The 22662-nt window shown below is 34.8% G+C and overlaps 1 protein-coding gene across 1 annotated transcript in view; it reads left to right on the top strand.

Annotated features, from left to right (window-relative positions):
• The first annotated feature begins 267 nt into the window (after positions 1 to 267).
• LOC126722441 (uncharacterized) overlaps positions 268 to 22662 on the top strand; it is a 32322-nt gene continuing 9927 nt past the window's right edge. The window contains exons 1-22 of the mRNA XM_050425593.1: positions 268 to 576; positions 852 to 1105; positions 1208 to 1368; positions 5127 to 5192; positions 6813 to 6930; positions 7051 to 7160; positions 7264 to 7359; positions 13586 to 13709; positions 14518 to 14585; positions 16778 to 16864; positions 16976 to 17128; positions 17227 to 17322; positions 17496 to 17555; positions 17669 to 17787; positions 17919 to 18006; positions 19621 to 19725; positions 19802 to 19906; positions 19985 to 20037; positions 20170 to 20233; positions 20359 to 20493; positions 20964 to 21076; positions 21162 to 21314. Of these exons, the coding sequence (XP_050281550.1) occupies positions 868 to 1105; positions 1208 to 1368; positions 5127 to 5192; positions 6813 to 6930; positions 7051 to 7160; positions 7264 to 7359; positions 13586 to 13709; positions 14518 to 14585; positions 16778 to 16864; positions 16976 to 17128; positions 17227 to 17322; positions 17496 to 17555; positions 17669 to 17787; positions 17919 to 18006; positions 19621 to 19725; positions 19802 to 19906; positions 19985 to 20037; positions 20170 to 20233; positions 20359 to 20493; positions 20964 to 21076; positions 21162 to 21314 (2312 nt within the window). The 5' untranslated portion in view covers positions 268 to 576; positions 852 to 867. The remainder of the gene's footprint in view (positions 577 to 851; positions 1106 to 1207; positions 1369 to 5126; positions 5193 to 6812; positions 6931 to 7050; positions 7161 to 7263; positions 7360 to 13585; positions 13710 to 14517; positions 14586 to 16777; positions 16865 to 16975; positions 17129 to 17226; positions 17323 to 17495; positions 17556 to 17668; positions 17788 to 17918; positions 18007 to 19620; positions 19726 to 19801; positions 19907 to 19984; positions 20038 to 20169; positions 20234 to 20358; positions 20494 to 20963; positions 21077 to 21161; positions 21315 to 22662) is intronic.

Raw genomic sequence — 22662 nt, 5'->3', positions numbered from 1 at the left:
TCTATTTTTTGTGTCTTAACGTTAAAATCCCGCTATAAACCGCTATAAAAAGACAGACGTAAGGAAAAAAAAAAAAAAAAACCCAGCTAATGGGCTATATACTAGCTTGTCCAAGTAGTCAAGGGCCTATCGTCCAACACAAGCTACAGCCCATTATTACAAAAAAAAAAGAGCTTCCACACCCACACCCCACCCCCCCTCTAGGTTCCAACTGGACCGCACCGCACTGAACCATCCAATGAGCGCTGACCATCCTTCTCTTTCACTTGCAGCCGAAAAAACTCCCACACCACTCCTTCTCTCTCTCCCATCGCTCATCTAATAAAAGCCCAAACCCTCCCAAACCAAACCAAACCAAAACCAAAACCGCAAAACACCTCTCTCTCTCTCTCTCTGTGGCTCGCGTCGGTGTTTCCTATTTTAATCCAATTTTACAAGAAACGCACCTCAAATACACACACACTATATATATAAATATATATTAGCTGGAAGAAGAAAAGAGAAAAAAACAAAGAAAAAGCTTTGGATCTCAAGATACATACACCACTCAGATCATCATAGATCCCAAGCTATAAGGTACTCTTTCTCATTTCCTCTCTTCCTTTCTCTGATTTCATCCATGAAATACCGTTGCCACGGTTTCTCTCTCTTCGCCACAATCAGTTTTTCCTGATAAGGTTTTTTTTTTTTTTTTTTTTTTTTTTTTTTCTACATAGTGGTTTTTGATCCTTTGTTCTGTTTGGTTGCCGAGAAAATGTTCTGAATCGTTGATTCTGCGATTGTTTTATTTCGTTTTCTTTGCATCCAAACCAAAAAAAAAAAAAAATATTAATGATGGAGTTTGTTATCAGATTCTGTGTTGTCGCAATGGAGCTCGCGCAGCTAGAGGCATTGTGCGAGAGGCTGTACAATTCGCAGGACTCGGTGGAGCGAGCTCACGCGGAGAACACTTTGAAATGCTTCTCGATGAACACCGATTACATTTCTCAATGCCAGTACATTCTCGACCATGCCTTGACTCCCTATGCGTTGATGCTCGCGAGTTCGAGCTTGTTGAAGCAAGTCACTGAGCATAGCTTGGCTTTACAGCTCCGCCTTGATATCCGTAAATAAAATTTCCTAAAATTCTATTCACTCAATTGCAATTTTGTTGTTGATTCTAGTGAAATTTGAATGTATGAACTTTTTATTTATTTTTAATCTGTAGGTAACTACCTTATTAACTATCTGGCCACCAGAGGACCTGAATTGCAGCCTTTTGTAACCGCCTCGTTGATTCAACTCTTGTGTCGAGTTACGAAGTTTGGTTGGTATGATGATGATCGTTTCCGTGACGTGGTTAAAGAGTCAACCAACTTCTTGAGCCAGGTTATTTTGCAGTGCATTACATTAAGAACCCTGTCAATGCGCGAGCGTGTGTTTTTTTTTTTTGTGTGTGTATGCGTCTTTAACTGCTCTGTTCTACTGCATTTATGTATGCGTTTTTCACGTTTTAGATGTTCTTACCGCGTAATCATTAATTGAGTCAATTACCTAATTAGTATATGCTCTACAGTCTATGTATTGTTTTTAATTGATTAGTTAGCTGGTTGGCAATGCTTGTTTGAAATATCTTTAAGATTTCGTTTTTGATTGGTAAGAAGAAATCAATTTATACAAGGAAAGTTTGTATCAAAGACATTTATGTAACTTTGTATACATGCATATAATGTTATTTTAGAAATGCTTGGGAAACTATACATTTTGGTTGTATAAGCGTGGAAACTGATGTGGCTGCTATAGTGTCATGGCATGTGTATCATTACTCATTTATCCTTACAAATTTGACATGTGGAGGGTGCAACTCAAGGGTATTGCATATTCCAATTGGCACCATCACAAAATCAATGTAAAAGGGCAAGCTAGGTTCTTGTCTAGGCACTCGGGTGAGGTGAGGTATTTAGCTAGTGCCTTAAGCCCCTTGAGGTGAGGTGATGCTAGTGCCTTTCCCTCCTAATTGAGTGCTTTGTTGAGGCGATAGACGCCAGAAGTTAGCTTCTCGTTATACTAATAGCTCTATCATTTAATGTATCATACTAACACAGAAATCTGCCAATTTAATACTCATTTATATTGGCCATTCTTATAAACGATTATGTACCTTCCTCAACCTATAAAAAAAAATAAAGATAATATACCTTCCTAAGTGGTTCATCATATTATTATTATTGTTGCTGCTGTTATTGTCTGCGTCAATTCAAAGCCCAAAAAACAAATTAGTATTTAAAGAATTATAATTATTTTTTTAAGATAATTATTTAAAGACTAATGATCTTTTGTGAACATGTAGGCCCTTTAAAAATTTATGTAATACATTGCTGTACTTCTATAGCTACTTGTTGCATGCGGTTATCGGGTGTTATCTTTTAAGTGATTTTGTTTCCATCTTTTTGACTTTTTTTATTTTTATTTTAATAATAAAATTTATACAATTAATTGTGATAAAAAGTTACCAATTGAGGTCTTGAGCGTGAGGCTGAAGATTATGACAATGATGTTGAATATGAATTATTCTGTTAGGGTTCATTAGTAACTATTTTTTTTTTTTGTTTCCTCTCTATCTATCTATGTTTATTTTTTTTGATAAATTGGGGAATTTGCCTAGGCGTACTTGTGGTGGATTTGGTGTAAGAAGGCGATAATCTTTCAGTGATCCCTCCATCCCTAAGAAAGTCACTAAGAGATTACCGCATCCTTGCCTAATGGGCCTCCCTAATTTCCTGTCATGCACACAGTGGAAGTCTGGCACGGTGGCCTTTTATCCTTTAAGAAGATGATGTAGGATAAATTCAGGAATTTACCTATGCTTGTGGTGGGTTTGTGTTTTGAGAGTTTGTGAATGTAGGTTTAGTTGTAGAAGAAAAGGATACTCAAAACTTGACTAGATTTTGATCAGATGAGGAACACTTGATAAGAATATACCATATATTGAAGCAAAAAAGTTTTTAAGCAAAAAAGTTTTTACTCCATTGTACTGTGGCCTGTGAGCTGTGTTCCTTTGTTTTCTCTGACTGGGGTACAATGGGTAATGCTTAGGAGGGTTGTGGAAGTACTTTGTGGGTGGAGGAATTGGTCTGGAAAGTGTAGCGGCTCTATTTGGAATATGATCCCCATTTGCTTAATGTGGGTAATTTGGAGAGAAATTGTTCGAGCTCCCAATTGGTTAACTGAAATTATTGATTGTAAGGTTGTTTGGGTGGGCCTAAACACTTGGCAGCACATATGCATGTTTTGTTGTACTGTTTATTGTTTCAGTTTTCTTTCGTAATGTATTGAGCAATGTATTATTTTAGGGGTGCCTTATGTATACACCGTGTACATGAGGCTTCCCTTTTAACAGTAAATTAAAAAAAAAAACCACTAAGGAAAAAATTATAGCTGAACAGTTTTGTTTCCCTTGTCCTTAATTGATATCCTTCACCTTCTTGCAACGCATTTGTTTACTATCATCCTACATTTTGCTGTGCATCCATGAATTTTTTGCTTCTTGTGCATAATTTTTTTTTTTCCCTTGAGTTTCTTATATAGTAGATTGCTTTTCAATTTGTGTAACCATACTCTTTAGTGCCTTCTTGCAAAATATTTGGTTCTCATATTGTATACTTTCCGTATACTAGGGTTGCACCCCTTTTTGATGGAATGCTTACTTATATAAAAAAAAGATAGCATTTGACATTTTCCCCATTTGGTTAAATGGGCTACTGTTTGCACTCCCATTGCTTCGGGTGGTTTGGGGATAAGAAAGGTAAGACATTTTAATGAAGCTTTGCTTGGGAAGTGGCTATGGAGATTTGGGATGGAGAGGGCTGCCCTATGGAGGCAAGTGATAGTGGTGAAATATGGCTGTGGATGGGGTAGCTGGTGTACTAGGCCTACTAATGGTCCATATGGTGTTGGCTTGTGGAAAAATATTAGTTGGGGATGGCCTTCTTTCTCTCGCCACATTCTATATGATATAGGGGATGGGTCTAGGGTGAAATTTTGGCAAGATCATTGGTGTGGTGAAATATCTCTTGTAGTCAGCTATCCTGAATTGTTTAGATTTTGCCAAGATCAAGAGGTTAGTGTGGCTGAGATTATGAAGTTTGATAACGGAATCCTGCTTTGGGATGTAAGATTCTTTAGGGGTTTGCATGCTCGGGAACTAGAGGGGTTTCATGAATACCATATATGGTGCGTCGGTGAGAGGGTTTGGTGAGGATAAGATGTGCTGGAAATCTGATAGAGAGAAGGGCTTCATGGTTAGGGATTATTACAATCTCTTAGTGGGCTCTAATGACTATTGCTTTCCTTGGAAAAGCATTTGGAAATAGAAAATTCCTTCTCGAGTAGCTTTCTTTGTTTGGATTGCTGCTTTAGGGAAATGCTTAACGATTGACAGTTTACGAAAAAGGAAGGTTTTGATATTGATTGGTGCTATATGTGCAAGTGTAATGGTGAATCGGTTGATCATCTTTTTCTTCATTGTCCGGTTGCAATGGATATGTGGGCTATGGTGTTCGGTTGGTTTGGAGTGAGTTGGGTTATGCTGCAATCTATAGTGGGGCTTCTAGCATGTTGGCAAGGCAATTTTGGCCGTCATCGAAATGGGTATATATGGTTGATGGTTCCCCATTGTTTATTGTGGTGCCTTTGGAGGGAGAGAAATAGTCGGTGCTTTGAAGATAAGGAGAGATCCATATCAGACTTGAAGCTATTTTTCTTTAGAACTTTAATGGATTGGTTGGCTGCTTTGCAGGCACAATCTTTTTTCATCCTTTCTTGATTTCTTAGATTCTTGTAATTTTTGTTCTTGATTGTTTGACCCCTTGTACACTCCCTGTGTACTAGGGTGTTCCCCTTTTTTTGAAATCAATAAACTTTTTACTTATATAAAAAAAAGACATTTTTCTCATCATCCATTTTGGCTTCTCTGCTTTTTAGTCATACTTTTAATGCCCCGAATTGTTTCTTTCCTATCCTGTTAGATCAATTTTCATAATCTTTTAGTTTAGTTGATTTCTTTTCATTAAGGGTGTTGCTACTAATTGTTCCCAACTGGTGGTGTTTACATGGATGGTCACTAAGAAATAATTTATTTTTAACAGGCAACGTCGGATCACTATGCTATTGGTTTGAAGATATTAAATCAACTTGTGTCTGAGATGAATCAGGTCAGTCTACAACTATACCCAAGTTTATATAGTTAATAATTGCTCCCATGTTATAAAGCTTGAAAGACATGTTATTCTTATCCTTATCAATATAACATTTCAGGATACTTGGAATGATCACACCATACTCTTTATTTTTTTTTGGGTTATCAAAGAAGAAAGGTTGTGCAACCATTTTGATGCCTATTCCTAAGAAAGTCATACTAAAATGAAAACTAAGATTATATGTCTTTGTGAGAATGCTGACGTACCTTTGGCACTCTGATTTCATGTTACTTTATTTTGATGTTTGCTGAAAGTGAAAAAGTGAATCATGGCTGCATTTATTGGTTATGGTCCCTTTCCAAGATTAGGCATTATGTTGAAAATGTTGTTTTATAATTCACTTTCTCCTTCTTTTATTTCTCATGTTATTACAAATGCTATCAGTTCTGTCATGACCAAACTAACAATAAACAAATAAATGCATGAATTTGACGTTGTTCTGTATTATTTTAATGAACTTTTGAAATTTGATATTGTTCTGTATTTTTTTTTTAATTATATATTATTGAAATTTGATGTAGTTCTTTATTAAAAAATAAAAAGCAGTGATTGTTATACCAAGCACAACTAATTTCCAGACTCATTAAACCAAGTTCAATTGAATTTTTATGAGACGTTTCCAATTTTTCTTTGTGGGAAGTTGTGGTTACAAGGTTGACAATGACCCTTTTGTAGTTATTCCCTTCTAACTTTATCCTGATCATTTGGATGCTAGTATAAATTTTAGTCTATAGCCTAGGATCTTCAGGAAGATTTTCTTAGTCAATCAACTTCGACATGGTTTGCTTTGAATAACTTTGTTCAGTACCATGACTACTTGTTTTTTAGGCAAGTGGTGTTTGCTCTGATGTTTGTTTTCTTTTGAGAAATTTATCCATAACTGATTAAAAGTAATAATATAATCAATTTCAATACTTTTAACACTAATTTCATTAAAAAAAAAAAAACCCTAACATGGATGTTGTACCAACTAATAAAATGTCTACCAGCATTTGCTATTTTCATTTGGATAGCATGCTTGGATATTAAGTTCTAGGTGTCAATGTGAACTTTTAAAAATTGAATCAACCACATATACCTTACTTGGTTGAAGGCATATTATTAATCCTGTATAATACATGCATTTACAGAATTTTCATCTTTCAAGTCAACCACATAACTTTTACAGAACAGCTGCAGCAATCTGCTGATCTACATGCTTTTTATAAGCATGTTTTAGCTTAAAATTTTATGATATATCTTCCGATGTTATGACAGATTAATTTCAACTTCATGTGTACAAAATTGTGATTGTGCCTAACATTAGGAAGCATATTGTTTAGATTTCTAGTATTTGTTGGTTGGTTTTTGCATTTCTGTTCTCATAGTTTGGGAATATAAGCAATGCATTTTCAATTGTTGTGAGAACCAGTATTGTCTTAAGGAATCATCTTCGCTTAGGTTTGCTGGTCATAAAGGCTTTTCATAGATTTTCTTTTTTCCTTTTTCTTTGTGCCTCATCCCTAAATATTATTTTATTTATTTTGATCTAATTACTTACAACTGCTTGTATGTTTTTGACTTCTAAATCCTTAGCCCAATCCTGGTTTGCCTTCAACACACCATCGAAGGGTAGCGTGTGCCTTTAGGGATCAATCTCTTTATCAAATCTTCCAAATATCGTTAACATCATTGCGTCAACTGAAGAGTGATGGTAATTTGCTAAATATATTTAAGCTTTGATGAAGACCCTTCATCCTGTCTAAAGTTTTTATTTGCTGCTTCATTGGTTGAATTTTTTTTTCTGATGGTTTTGCATCTATGTAACTTGCAGTTGTAAGTCGATTGCAAGAGTTAGCGCTCTCTCTTTCACTTAAATGTTTATCATTTGATTTTGTTGGGACATCAATTGATGAAAGTTCAGAAGAGTTTGGTACTGTTCAGGTATTTGCCTCTTCTGATTTATTTATTAACCATGTGATGGTCCTTCAAGTTCTTTTTGAATCAGATTGTTAAGTAATTATGGAACATGGTGGTGATCTGACAGATTCCGTCTTCTTGGAGACCAGTTTTGGAGGACTCTGAAACATTGCAAATATTTTTTGATTACTATGCTATTACAAAGGCCCCTCTTTCCAAGGAGGTTAGTAAATTTCATGCTTCTTTTATATTCAATCTGTGTTTGTGTGTTTAAAACCTAGACATTTATTTAAATTCAATTAGTCCTTAATTTGTTGGAAAGAGGTTCTTAGACAACATTAAATTTTGAAATTGATCTTTACATGCTCCATAAAGATACACGAGAGAATAAATGGGTACCTAGGTATGTATATATGCTATTGATATTATTTCATTTGTATTTTTTTTTTTTTTTTTGTGTGTGTGTGTGTGTGTGTGTGTGTGTGTGTGTGTGGAAGGAGGTGGGGGAGGGGGGTTTGATTGTATTCTTTGCCTTTGTGCTTTTTATTTATTTATTTATTTTAATAACTAATACGTTTTATTAGTAAAAAAATGCATCAAATACGTTTTATTTTAATAACTAATTAATTTGTAAGAGTACAATGATCTAGGAAATTTTAAAATTAGAGAAGGGAAAGGATATGCCCCTGAAGTCAGCATCCACCCAAACAACGTTCTAAAAAGTTGCATCTCTAAATCTAAAATAGTATTCTCACACCCCTTGAGGGCTCTAGCATTTCTTTCATGCAAAAGACGCCACATTAGAAAATGTGGAACGGCATTCCATATTGCAATGTTTCCATGGACAGAACTAGTGGGGTGGTTTAGGAGAGTTCAAACACCACTTGGTTGGATGGGACAAGGTGTGCAACCCTATGGCTAATGGAGGGTTAGGGGTTTGGAAACTTATTCTTTCTTTGGATAATCTCATGCTTAGGGGTCGTTCTTTGGCAAATCGGTGTTGCATGTGCCGTTGCAGTGGGTATCTATGGATCATCTCCTTTTTCATTGTCCTGTAGCCCTCCTTTGGTATACGGTGGGTCTTGCTAGGCTCAGTGGCAGGATTATGATTTTGTTGGAGTCACTGGCTTGGGAAGTATAGTTCAGATATTTGAAATTTAATTCCAGGCTGTTTGATGTGGACTATTTGGATGGAACATAATCGCCGTTCCTTTGAAGATTCTGAGAAGACGTTGTTTGAGTTGAAAGACTTGTGCCAGCACAGTCTTTTTGATTGGTCTCGGTGTTGGGGTTTTACAGATTGTTCTTCTCATCAATAGTTTTTTTCTTCTCTTAGATTAGCCTCCTGATTTCTTTTCTCTCTGTTTTCTATTAGTGCTTTTCTATGTTCATCATCATGAACACCTTGTTTGTTTCTTTCATCTTTTTTCATCAATAATATTACTCTTATTACCTATATATAAAAAAAAAAACCATTCTTTGTTTGGAAAGTGGTTATGGAGGTTTGGGTTGGAGGAAAAAAAAATTGTGGAGATGGGTAGTTAGTGTGAACTATGGGGAGGAGTGGGGTGGATGGTACTCGAAACTTGTTCGAGGAGTGCAGCTGGACAAGCTATAGTGTAAAAGCTCTTTAGTGTGCTGTTCCAGTTTCTAATAGAAATAATGAATTGATATAAATTTTTTTTTTTTTTTGGATAAGTTAATGAATTGATATAAATGACAATGCATATGTTTCTAAATGACACTCAATGGCCATTGCCCATTGAGAGAAAAAGAGAGAGCTAAGCTATATTTATGATTGGAATTGAATTCTTTGATGTCCATTTTGTGTTTTGCCAAAATTAACTTCATTATACAATTAAATTTTTGTAAACAAATATATATATATATATTTTCCTGATAAGTTTTTTGTAAACAAAATTTAATTAGAGATGACAAATTGACTCTAAACATGGGGTGCCCACACGTTGCAACACATGATTTTATTTTTTCCAAATTTGAAATTTGAAATAGTAATAACTTCTTTTTAAGAGATAAATGACACAATTTTAACAAGTTCTTATCAATTATCACAAAATTTAAAACAGTCATTTAAAAAGCTTCTGAACACACGTGTAACTCGTGTGAAGAGGCTAGTAATAATAATAACCATTGTCCATTAGTTGAATTAATTGGGTTCAAGTGTGACCATACAAAGCAATTTATTGTCTCCAATTTTGTCATTTCTCACATCTTCAAGCGTTTTATCAATTGGTTACCAAATGGTGGTTTGTCAAACACTCTAAACACTAAAGCACTTTAGTCCAAAAGCTCTATAGTTAAAGATCTAGTTCCTACAATAATGTCAAATGTGTCCTTAGTCTAAGCACCTAGCTAACATGGAACTAGTTTTAGAACTGAATGATTGGACTATATGGACGGAACTAGTGCTGCTAAAGCTTGATAGCAAGGATAATTCGAAAAGAAAGTAGTGCCTATCCATTGAGAGCATTTGTTTCTTGGTAGGGCTTGTCAAATCATTGAAAGGCTTTGGTGATTCTCCAATTTGGTAATTTGAAGATTTGAAAATGGTTGAGTTTGCCAATGGTTAGTGTCTCGAGAAGTTTAGAAATGGAGTTAAAAGACAGTTAAATGACTATTAACAATAAAAATAGCTAAATCAAGATTCTAGGAAAATAGAGAAAAGGAACAAAAAAAAAAAAGAGTTCATACTCTTTAGAGTTTCCACTACATTTGATTTTTCATTCTAACATAGCATCAAATTTACTAGTGTGCATTGGTCATTTTAACCAAACAAAGACTTAGTAAGGGGAAAAACAAATTTCTATGGAAGAATATAAGGAAAGGGTGGGTCCAAATTTTCTGGCTTCATTAACACTGAGGTGGGTGTGGGCTTTAATATCAAGTTTTTGTGCGACTCTAAGGTGGCTTTTCCATAATTATTTCATAATGATTGTAAGGAGGAGGCTTTAGTGGTTGATCACTCGATCTATTTTGAGAATCCACTGGAACATTAGTGTACTTAGAGCAATGCAAGACTAGGTATTGGAGTCCGTAGCATCTTTATGGACATGATTTACTCGATCAAAGTGAGAAGAAGTGGCGTTGATGAATTATGTTGGAATTCATCTAAAAGAATTGCATTTGAAGTTAAATCATACTAAGCTTCACCTTCCATGTTTGTATTTTCCTTAGAAGAGTATATGGAAGCCTACAGTCTCAACTAAAGTGGCATTTTTCCTTTGGACATCAACATTGAGGAGGGTGGGGATCAAATGTGGTGCATGTTCAAGAAGAAAGGGGAATTTGATACTCGTTCTTATTATAATGTACTTAGAGGTTCCTCTTTGGTCATATTTCCTTGGAAAGGTATTTGAGGGGTCAAGGTACCTAGAAAGGTTTCATTTTCTGTTTGGAGTGCGGTTTGGGGGAAGATATTGACTGGTGATAATTTAAGGAGGAGAGGTTTTTCTATAACAGATTGGTGCTGCATGTGTAGGTGTAGTGGAGACACTATGGGTCATTTATTGATTCACTGTTTGAAAGCGTATCAGTTGTGGTGTTTTTGTCCTTAAAATCCTTTGGAATCTCTTGGACTTTTCCTAGTAAGGTGATAGATCTTTTTGGGAAGAATTGGTTGGAGAAATACTTGTTCGATATATGGAATTTGATTCCATTGTGTTTGACATGGTGTCTTTGGAGGGAGCGTAATAGTCTCACTTTTAAGGATGTGGAGAGCTCAAATGATCAGCTGCTTGCCTCCTTTGTTGACACCTTGTTTGATTGGTCCTGGGTTTGGGGTTTCATACTTGGTGAATCTGTCCCGATGTTTATAGATTCACTTCTTTCTTGTATATAGTTGGTTTTTTTTTGGTAACCTTTGGCTGCTAATGTTTTTTTGCATATAGCAGACCTTTTATAATACTTTTTCTTACCTATCCCAAAAAGAAAAAAAAAAAAAAAAAAAAGCTATCAACATTGAGGAGAATTTTAGTTGTCAAGAGCCTTGTAGCTCAACTGGTTGGCAGGTCTTGATGTTTCCAATGTAGACATCTAGGGTTCAAATCCCCCCACCCCCAACTATTGAATTATTAAAAAAAATTGGGGAGAATTTTAGCTATAGATAATCTCATAAAACGAAATCTAATTGTTGTAGATTGGTGTTGTTTGTGTAAAATCGGTGGGTGAAAATTGCAGATTGCCTTCCTCTTCATTGTGATGCTGCTAGAGAGCTTTTGAGTATGGTTTTTAGTCTCTATGAAGTTCAATGGGTTATGTCATATGGTGTGGTGGAGCTGTTAGCAAGCTGGCCGGTAGATTTCGTAGATTTAGTAGAGATTTGGAACACAATCCTACATTGTCTCATGTTTTGAAGGATGTGAAAAATATGTCTTTGACCTAAATTTTTTATATCTAGAATTTTCTTGAGATGCTTGGCACCTGTAATTTTAGAACTTTAATGTAGGTGTGCCTCTTGTATACTGCCCATGTATATGAGTTGCGTTGTTTTGCACTTGTTAAATGAAATATTTACTTATGGAAAAAAGGTTCCTTTTGTCATCCACTTGGACATACTACCTTTCTGGTTATTCACCATTTTCCTGCAGTAATATTCTCTCTTAAACTATAGTCAGGCCCAAATAAAGTCATCTAAGATAAGGTACCAGTATGAAAATACTAATTGAAGGGGCAGGTTTAAAAGTGAAGCCTTTATTGCCTCAGGGTTTGTGCCCTTCCCTTCTGAAACATAGTAATGTACATAATGTGGTGATAAACTCAACTAAAGTCAGCTCAACTAAATTTTTAATACCAAATAATTGGAGTTGGCCTCATGGATCCTTTATTCTGCTTGGCATTGTCTAGGGTGACGTTCTCATTTGCTTCAGTAACAACCATGTTTTTCTTTGTAACCACATCATTAAAGTGCATATTGTGGATATATGAAAAAGCTTCAATGGTATTCCCTCTTCTTATAAGATAAGGTGGATGCTGAGGTTATGGGATGGGGGACTATACACACTTAGGGGAATAGTCAGCTGCTCGAAAAGCTTTGGACACCCTCGTTAGAAAAAAAAAAAAAAAAAAAAAGTGAAGGTTGAGGTTGAACGTTTAAGACCCACTGGTTGTGTGTGTTACTTACCAATAAAAGAAAAAATAAAGGAAACAATAATTCTAGTGCACTACTTTAAAGGCTTGTGCCATTGGAAGAAGGTTAGAAAGTTATGGAAGAACAACAAAAATAAGTTGAGATATTTTTGATAAGTAATAAGCTTTGTTGATATAAAAAATGGGACACCCTAGTACATAGGGAGTGTACAGGGGTCAACAATCAAAACCAGAAATTACAAGAATCAAAAAAACAAGAAGAGAAGAGAATGATTGGTTTCGCAAAGCAGACAACCAATCCAATAAAGTTCTAAAGAAAAATAGCTTGAGGTCGGGTATGGATCTCTCATTATCTTCAAAACACCTACTATTTCTTTCCTTCCAAAGACATCACATTAAACAATGGAGAATAATTCTCTATATATGCCCATTTTGATGTCGACCAAACCAGCCTAGCCAACAAGCTAGAAGCCCCACAACTGAATGTGGTATAAGTTTATTATTGTCATTTACTTATATATATATATATATATAAAAGTCATTTGTTTGCCAGAATGAAAACCGTGCTTTTTATCATTTTGGGATTCAGAATTGCTTGTGCCTTTTTATCATTAGGTGCACCTGCAAATAAGATTGGCTTTACCTTTAGAAAGTCTTGACCTTGGGCTAGGTTGGACTGGGAACTGCAGAGTAGAATTAGAACTCTAGAAAAAAGCACCAAGGGAACTCCATTTTGGCATTGGTAACATGTTGTGAGTGCAACTCCCTTCTTGACCAAACCATGTAACAAACCGCCTTAGCTGACTATAGGTAACAAGTAAGGAATGTAATCTCCAAAGTCAACTTCAAGCAGTTTTCTCAAAGCATGAACTTTCTATAGGTTATACTTGTTTTTAAATTAACAAAATGTTTAAATATGAAATATGGAACTGAAAAAAGTTGTTCCAGATAATCCAGTCATATCTCTTCTTCTTAGCATAAATCTCAGATATATAGTACTTAATTTCTTTACTAGTTAGTTTACAATGTTGAAAATTCGTTAGGATATATTTTTGATGGCTCCTTGTGGTTGCTATGAGTGGATTGCCATTTGCAAAGTATTTTTGGATTATATGAGCATATATTTGCTTTTGATAATCGTGTCCACTTAAAATTTGAGCAATGATGGTTTGCTATTATTCTTATTTTGCTCTCCAATTTACTTGGTCTGTTTTTGTTTAAAGTAAAGAATTTCTCAGGCCGTCTCTCTCTGTCTTTAACTGGAAAGTTTTTCTTGTTGATTTGTTCTTGAGTACGCTGCTTTTAAACTTTTTTTCTTAGGGTTAAAACAATTTTCTTTCCAGGCACTGGAGTGCTTGGTGCGACTAGCTTCTGTAAGACGTTCTTTGTTTACGAATGATGCTGCTCGTTCTAAGTTTTTGGCCCATTTAATGACAGGAACCAAAGAAATCCTGCAAACAGGGCAAGGTTTGGTTGGCTTGTCACGTCTTTTTATTTCTTTTGCCTTTTTACTATATTGATGCTGAGTAGCAATTGAATGATACTCTCTCTCGCCCTCTCTGTGTATGAGTGCCCATGTGCATGTCTATGTTACTGCCTAGACATAATTGATTTTTCTTTTTTATTTTACCTTTGTGTTTTCATATTTTGTATGAGAGATTTGACTACTTGTTTGGAAAATTTTATTTGACCTAGTTCTAGTAAGCAATCATTTGCCTTTAACAGCTTTGTCATCAGGTTGTTTAAGCTGAAAATTTGCCATGTTAGGTTTTTGAGTTCTATATCTGGTATCAATGGAACTTGTGTTTTTGAAAATTTATTTATGGCTTTCTAGGGTCAGTGCTTATTTATGTATAAAATATGGTGAGAAAATAAAGTTAATTGAGGTTCAAACTAATCTATCACCATATCAGGAGATAAGTCATAAAATTTTAGGCTAAAATGCTATTATAGAAAAAAGCATTCAGTAGTGGATATCTGCAGCTTTTATGTATGTGTTATGTGGTTGAAACTTATGAATTCATTTTTTGTTATAGTTAATTAGTAATAAGCTTTTAGCAAGTCAGTTAATGCTTGCTTCACTGTTAAAATGTTTACATTAATGCCTGGTAGTTTGCTGTTCTACAAAAGTGAATTAAGATTCAAATGTAGTGTTGTGATCTTCATAGCATCACACACAGCTGTTGATTATTGGAACATTTTTAGTTTATGGTTTTTTCATTTCTCTTCACTTTGGCTTTGTATTTACAATTTTTTGATTTGATGGGGGTATCAGGTCTTGCTGATCATGACAACTACCATGAGTATTGTCGTCTTCTTGGACGTTTCAGAGTGAATTATCAGGTATTTTTCTTTTAAGATTCTGGACATCTGCTACTCCTTTTTGGGCTCTGTACACATATTGAGTATGCTCAGTAACTAAATTTTGTCATGTAACTGTCTATTTGATAGCAACATCCAAGCAATCACTTTTCTGGAAAGAGAGTTCTTTTGTGCATTTGTTTGAGTTTGTATTTATTTGCTTTTTTATGTTCATAGAACAACTACACTGCTAAATTTCTATGAAATATAACGCCATATTATCAAATCTGATGATTTCATTTTTCTTTTTATTTCCAGTTAGTAGATGTGGCATTGTTTACTAACTTACCTGTTTGCTCTCTTCTGTTGTTAGATATTCAATAAGAAATACATTTATCATGCCTTCTGTGGTTGGATTTGAATCCTTATACTTAAGATACACAATGACTACAAAATAATAAACTTAACTTATAGTGTCTTAGCTTTAGTAATTAGTAGTACCAGTTAATTGCATTAGTCCTTTTCTGCATGCTTCATTTATGGTCATCTCTTCTATTGTTTGGGCAATCACAAAATTTAAGTTTTAATGAGTTATGTTGATTTCAATTAGCTAGGTTGAAAAGACAAATTGAAGAAAACTGTATAGGAAATTTCTAAAATTAAGTTGGGGCATAAGTTTTTATAAATACTAAGGAGTAGATAATCTTTTACCAAAAAAGTAGCAAGGATCACTAGAGATACTCAAATGGCTAGCCTTAACTTCCTGCTCTCATATTGCAATGATCTTTCAGTTACTACAAGTAGTACTAGGAGAGTGAGGGGCTCCCTTGGCATCTATTATTGGGACTATTCCTGCAACTAGATGCATTTCTATGAGTAATTGGTGGAACGCCTATTTAAGTTCCGATGTGAGCATGCGTCTTTTTTAGTGAGGAAGTTGATCTTGGCCGTTGACTTGTGTGAGGGCCTATTTGTATTCTACTTTTAAGCCAGCAGTTGAATTAGATTGCCAGTTGTCTTGACTGTCTTCTGTACTCTGTAGCATTCATGGGGCACATTTGTTTGTAGTCCTGCAATCTAGTTGCATTAAAATCTGTGGCCATGGGATTGCCACCAGCTGATGCGGGAGACGCAAGAAGATTATTATTTAGTATTATTTATGTTTGCAAGCCAATTGTATTTTTATGTTTTAGGTCCTATTAGTTTATTGGGCTTTTAGTATTTTAATTTAGAAATAAGGTTATTTTTGTAATAAGGCAATTAGGGTTTCCTAGCCAATTAGAACTAGGGTTTAACAATCCTTTATAAGCAACCTATTGTACTCCTTGAGAGATGGTTGATATTTTGATGAATGAAAAAATGGCCGTTTGGTCTTTCTTTGGTCTGGTGCTGACTCCAGGTCTACCCTAGGTGCTGACTCCTAGTGGTTTCCCTGCTTGGTGCTGACTCCAAGTAAGGCCTAGGTGTTGACTCCTAGGTCATATCCATTTCTTTTATTGTTGTTTCAATTTTGTTCTGGTTGTCGTGCGTCACCAGCCCTAGTATTAGATTTGAAAATCTTTTTGTCTACTTATTACCACTTTGTTTATTTTGTTATAAATTTTTTACAAAAAAAAGGATGAATGGATAAGCAACACCCGTTTCTTTTTTCATCCCTCCTTTTATCACTGCTGCTTTGTGTTAAAGGTGTTGAAGTTTGTTGATGGATGTCTTCAATTTTAGAGAGGAGACCATGGAGATTCAATTTCTTCTTTTTACAACAATTTTTTTTTATGTATGTGGAATCTCTGCATTGAAGCCCATTTGGGATTCATATTTGGTAGCATTCTTCATGCCTGGCATTTGGCACTGCATGTTATGCATATGCATGATTGAGCTTTCCATAAGCTTATACTGTTAGAAATTCCTTTTTGGAGCCTTTGCTTGTGATTTGGAAAATTTTTGTAAAAAGGTTTTTTTTTTTCCTATTGAACTGTCCAAATTTTCTGTGGACATTATTTGATGAAAATATACTGGAATTATTTGTGTGAGTGATTTAGTGGCATGATACTTGTTTGTAATTTTACTCTTTTACTAATGGATTTCAAGTTATTTTTTCTTCTCCTGATTTGGTGATGCAGGCAGTGCATATATACAGTGACTTCTTCAAGTGACATGTTAATGAATTATTATGGTTCTATAAAATAATGAGCACAAATGCTCATGTTTGTTACATTTGTAAAATTGTGTTGCAGTTGTCAGAACTTGTGAATGTGGAAGGCTATAGTGATTGGATTCGTCTGGTGGCAGAGTTTACTTTAAAGTCTTTACAATCTTGGCAGGTTGGTTGGTGTTTATTACTTTCAATTGATTCTGTAGGAATGCTGTCTATAAGTGATTCCTAACACCTTCTACAACTAGTATTACTGATTATGTTTATGCTTATTTGCCAGTGGGCCAGCAGCAGTGTCTACTACCTATTAGGGCTGTGGTCCAGATTGGTTGCATCTGTACCCTATTTGAAAGGTGATGCACCAAGCTTGCTGGATGAATTTGTCCCTAAGATTACAGAAGGTTTCATCACATCAAGGTTTAACTCCGTGCAGGTATAGCAACCCATGCCTTCTTTGGGGACTGGTATTTTGGGTAACACTTGAAAAGCAAGGACAGCAGCCTCCCTGTTTCTTCTGTTTGTATTTTGTAGGCTGGATTGCCCGATGATCTTACCGAGAACCCGTTAGACAATGTTGAACTTCTTCAGGATCAACTAGATTGCTTTCCTTACCTTTGCCGATTCCAGGTTAAATTTCTATTTATGGTTTGTGCTTGTTTTCTTGTCAGCCTAAAGTTAATTAGGTTATGTTCTCTGAAAGAAGTGTTTTTGTTTATTGAAATACTCTAAAATCTATCTGTGGATCTTATTTTGTTGGAGTTGTATTGGCATAGTAACAACATTGTTTTGTTGAGTTGCAGTATGAGAGCAGTAGTTTGTATATAATAAACATAATGGAGCCTATTCTGCAAGCATACACGGTATGGCCATTTATCTTCAGGATGGCCTTTTGTTTTTGGGAAAAAAAAAAGAGAAAAAACTATGGGCTACTGCGTAGCTGATCATAATTGTTCTTTTTGATCGACTAAAATAGGAAAGAGCTCGGCTACAGATTGCTGATAACAGTGATCTCGCTATTATAGAAGCCAAACTTGCTTGGATAGTTCATATTGTTGCTGCAATTGTTAAGACAAAACTAAGTACCGGTTGTAGGTAAATAGCCTTTTATATTTTTTAATAAGTTTAAATCATTGTTGTTGTTACTTTTATTGTTGAATTAATCAATACCATGGCATGTTTACTTTGGCAATCTTTGAATGGTTCTTTACTCTTCTAATATGCAGTGTTGAGTCACAAGAAGTGTTTGATGCAGAACTTTCTGCTCGTGTCTTGCAATTGATAAATGTAACTGACAGTGGACTACATGGCCAGGTAGACAAGCAAGAATCACCTGCCGCCTACTTAATTTGAATATTAGATGAAACATAGATTTTCTAATGCAAATTGTTATATTTCTATTAATAAACCATCCTTGGTGCTTGGAGTCTCATGCATGGGATTTCAGATGAAAGTGAGACCTTCTTTAGTACTGCATTGGGTTTATTAATAAACATCTGGTTCATGCCCTTAAATGTGGAAGTCTGTGTTACAATGATCTTTGTTTTAAAAGGTTGAGAAAGTACAAAAAGTGTGTGCAATACTTTACTAATGTTACCCAACTTAATAAATTTATTAAGGTAACATTGGTTTATCCTACCTATTTGTGTACATAGGGAAAAGGAGACCATTTAGATAAGTCTTACTTTTAGTGGACCGAGTACTTGGAGGCTGAAAATTAGGACAACTATGTCATGATTAGATGTCGACTTGTTACAATTGCCATTGCATCAATTGCATGCTTCTTCTGCACTGCCAGTAAGAATATTTGGACATGCAGTGATTAAGATCCTCCAACAGTAGCTAATTCTTTCATGTTTGGCCCAGCAGAACTGCTTTTCTTGAAGGGTTTTGTTATGATGATATTGAACAAGGGGTTTCTTTGTCTGTTAGATGTAAAAGGGCGACAACTTCTTGTGCATAGTTTTGCAAGGCCATCCTTGTGGTACTTGATGGTTCATTCTTGGTCTATAGTACTTGATTGTTCATTCTTGGTCTATCTTTAAAATTTTGTTTTTAAAGAATATCAGATGATGGTTATCATGGTGGCTTTAACAGTTACGAGGTCTTGTTGGTGGTCATGGAGAAATAATCATACTGCAATGCATATTTTGCCTGGTTCTTTATTATAAAAGATTTTCTTTGTAGTTCTGTCCTGGTAATGTGACTTTAGTATTTTTCTTTTCCTGTCCTGGTAATGTGACTTTAGTTGATAGTTTTTGTTTTTATGGGTGATGCTGGCTTGTTATCTCCTGGTACTTGCATTCTTATCATGATATCTTTTTAATATAGCTTTGTATGCTGTACAAAGTAAGATCAATATTTCGTTGTAGACTACAGAACGTGCTGATTATGATTTTTGTAAAATATTCTTTAAGAGTTATTGTAACATTTTGATCTTAGCGATCCTAATATATATATATATATATATATATATTGATATTAGTGAAAGATGAAAATTCCTCTCTCTCTCTCTCAATATATGTTGCAGTGCCTTTGGAAATTGTTCTCTTTGAAGTCTGAACACATTCCACCAATTTCCATTTTTACATTGATAAATCACCACTTGTCCCTAAAGCTTAGGTTGTTAAGATATAGGGAATTTAATCATTTACCATTATTCAACACTCCTAGCATTTGTGGCCCTAGACTCTCCCACAATAAGTAGGCCCAACACATAATTTTTATTATTTCAATGGGAAGTAGAGTGGAGAGGGTTTGAACTCTAGACGACCTGTTGATAGTTGATACTATGATAAACTAGCATTTGTCCCAACTCCCAAAATATGAAGTTGTTAGGAAATGGTGAAGTTAATCATTTAACCATTATTGTAACAAATATTTTGATACGTTTTTCATTATTGATTTCATCATCTTGGCATTTTGTAGAGGTATAGTGAAGTAAGCAAGCAGAGACTGGATCGAGCAATTCTTACGTTCTTTCAGCATTTCAGAAAGTCCTATGTAGGTGATCAGGCCATGCATTCCTCCAAGGTAAATAAGTTTCTGTTCCTATTTAAATTAAGTTTGGTTGCTGCATATTTTTTTGAGATCTCTTTTACTGTTGCAGCAGTTATATGCCCGGTTATCTGAGCTTCTTGGGCTCCATGATCATCTACTACTATTGAATGTCATTGTTAGCAAGATTGCGACAAACCTTAAGTGTTATACAGAGGTGAAACGTTTATTCTTATTTTAGTTGGTTATATTTTTCTTGGATAGTGTATTATATTTTTATTTGTGCTTATTTCAGAGTGAGGAGGTAATTGATCACACCTTAAGCTTGTTCTTGGATCTGGCATCAGGGTAAGTTTATTACTTATATACTTGGATGAAACATTTGGAGAAATTGTTTTTTGTTTGCTAAAATTCATTGTTTATTGATTTTTTTCAATTACAATTAATTGGTTGACCAGTGTGGAATTTTTTGGGTTGCAGGTATATGACTGGGAAGTTGCTTTTGAAGTTGGATACTGTTAAATTCATAGTGGCAAATCATACTGTAATTTCAGCTCTGAACTACGTCTTTCTTAAAAAAAAAAAAAATTTCCACTTTTTATTTGACTGTCTATGAAATGAATCTTTATACTTAATGTAGTCGCTCTTTCCCCACATTTCTGATTTCAGAGGGAGCACTTTCCATTTTTAGAAGAATATAGATGCTCTCGAAGCAGAACAACTTTCTATTATACTATCGGCTGGTTAATTTTTATGGAGGACAGCCCCGTGAAATTTAAGTCATCAATGGATCCACTTTTGCAAGTACTCACCTCTCTCTCTCTCTCTATATATATATATATATATGTGTATTTTACACATATCCAACTTGTATCTTAAACAGGATTCTGCCTTGATAGTGTATATGGTGTGCTTCAGTGCTTGATCCTGTTAATTTTGGCCCTCAATACATGCCTTTTTGTTTCCCATAGTTAAATGAGACACTTACCCCTTTGGCTCCTCAACTTTTATGGCTCTTGTTGTTATTACTGTTGTTGTTATTGGTATTGTTGCAATCATTGATGTTAATGTTACTGTTATATCTTTACTATTATTGTTGTTGTCGTTATCATTATTTCTTTCTTGTTTATTTACTATTTGTTGGAATTGTTCTTGTGAAAAAATACAAAAAAGATCATAGTTGTTACTGACTGAATAGATGGCATGCCAATGAAAAAAAATTCCTTTTATATATATTATAAATTTTCACTGATAGAATGTATATGGAATTTTAGGTTCTTATCAGTTTAGAGTCGACTCCTGATTCGCTGTTTCGTACTGATGTGGTGAAGTATGCTTTAATTGGCTTAATGAGGGATCTCAGAGGAATTGCAATGGCCACAAATAGGTAAGTATAGATTGAATTTCTGAATTTGTTTATTGTCAATGAATGTTTAACTATACTACTGTGAATGCTTTTGGATATTTTTCAGTCGCAGAACTTATGGGCTTCTGTTTGATTGGCTATATCCTGCGCACATGCCACTTCTCTTGAAAGGCATCTCACACTGGACTGACACACCAGAAGTAAGGAAACACTCTCAGTTTCTGCCTATATTTGGATTTTTTGAACAGTACCCACATATGTACGAATAGTCAAATCATACTAGTTAGAATTGGAATCCACATTTATCAACTCAACTAAGTCTTAATCCCAATGATATTGGGTTGGCTCTATGGATCTCGTTAACTATTTGTCATCATATGTATATATTAGGATCAAATGAGAATGTTACACCAGTCCATTACTTTTTATAGGATTAATAATTTGAAAATTTGACTGTTGGATTACATATTTTCATTACTCATACTATGCACGCCAAATTTTGTGTTTTGTGTATAGTTTGAAGGTTAAAAACTTGAAATTTAAACAAATTATGATGAGATGGTTATTGATCTTCAATAATCTTGATTTTGCAAGCATGAAGGGTATAAGGAAATAATTTAATCTAATAGTTGATTTGTCAAAATACTCTTTCAGTGAAAAATTATTGAGTGTTGTAAAATTGCATAAAGTTACACCGGGTGTAACTCAAATCTAACCATATATATAAACCATGTCTCTCTGTTTTATGTTTGGTAGTTTTTCATTTTTAATGTTTGCATGAGATTGGGGGGGGGGGGGGGGGTGTTTGCTTGCCTGATGTCTCTCTAGTCTGTTGGTTGAAAGAAATGGATAAGAATCTCTTGCATACTCATCTTTTTGGATTATGTTATTTTACACTACCTAAGTGCAGCAGTGATGGCAATGGCAACCCAGCCTAGTGGCTGTATTGATGATTGAATGGTGAAAATGCCCATGGGACAAGATTGAGTAGGCCTAACTCCCTGTTGAATCTTTTCATTTTGTGGAAATTGATTTACATCGAAGGTTGCACTGTGCCTGTGATTGGAGAAGAACACCTACTCTAATAGATGCACACTCGTTTCTATGTGAAATTTTTGGTGGACCTTTTCCATTGTAGTCATGACCAACGTTCATGTCTTCTGATGAAATTACTTGTAAAACATGAGGGTGTACGTTATTATGATGGAATTTGGAGTTGATCAGACATTCCCTCTTGTCCACATTAGCTGCCATATGTGTTATGTTTTTGGGTCTATCCTGACTGAGTTCATTTACATGATATAAAAATTTTGATTTCTCTTAGTTTTGGTTTGTGGAATCAATTGGAAAAAAGAATTATTTATTTTTTCTGTTTTCCAAGATCTAAGCATATTAGCTTCTGCCCCTCTATTTGCATCTGCATTTATTTAATAAGTGAAGGATAAAAGTTAAATAAGTAATGACTAATGAACAATGTATGCAATTGAAAACATACATGTAGACATATATCAATTGTTTTATGATATATATATTTCTTTTTTTTCTATTTGTTAGTTTCATTTTGAGTTTTTGTTTTTGTTTTCTCTTATTCTTATTGGTTGGTTCTT

The sequence above is a fragment of the Quercus robur genome, chromosome 4, assembly GCF_932294415.1.
Source record: "Quercus robur chromosome 4, dhQueRobu3.1, whole genome shotgun sequence".
In the NCBI taxonomy this organism is placed as follows: Eukaryota; Viridiplantae; Streptophyta; class Magnoliopsida; order Fagales; family Fagaceae; genus Quercus; species Quercus robur.
Note: the sequence above shows the minus strand (reverse complement) of the source record. Positions and strands in the feature narration are given on the sequence as shown.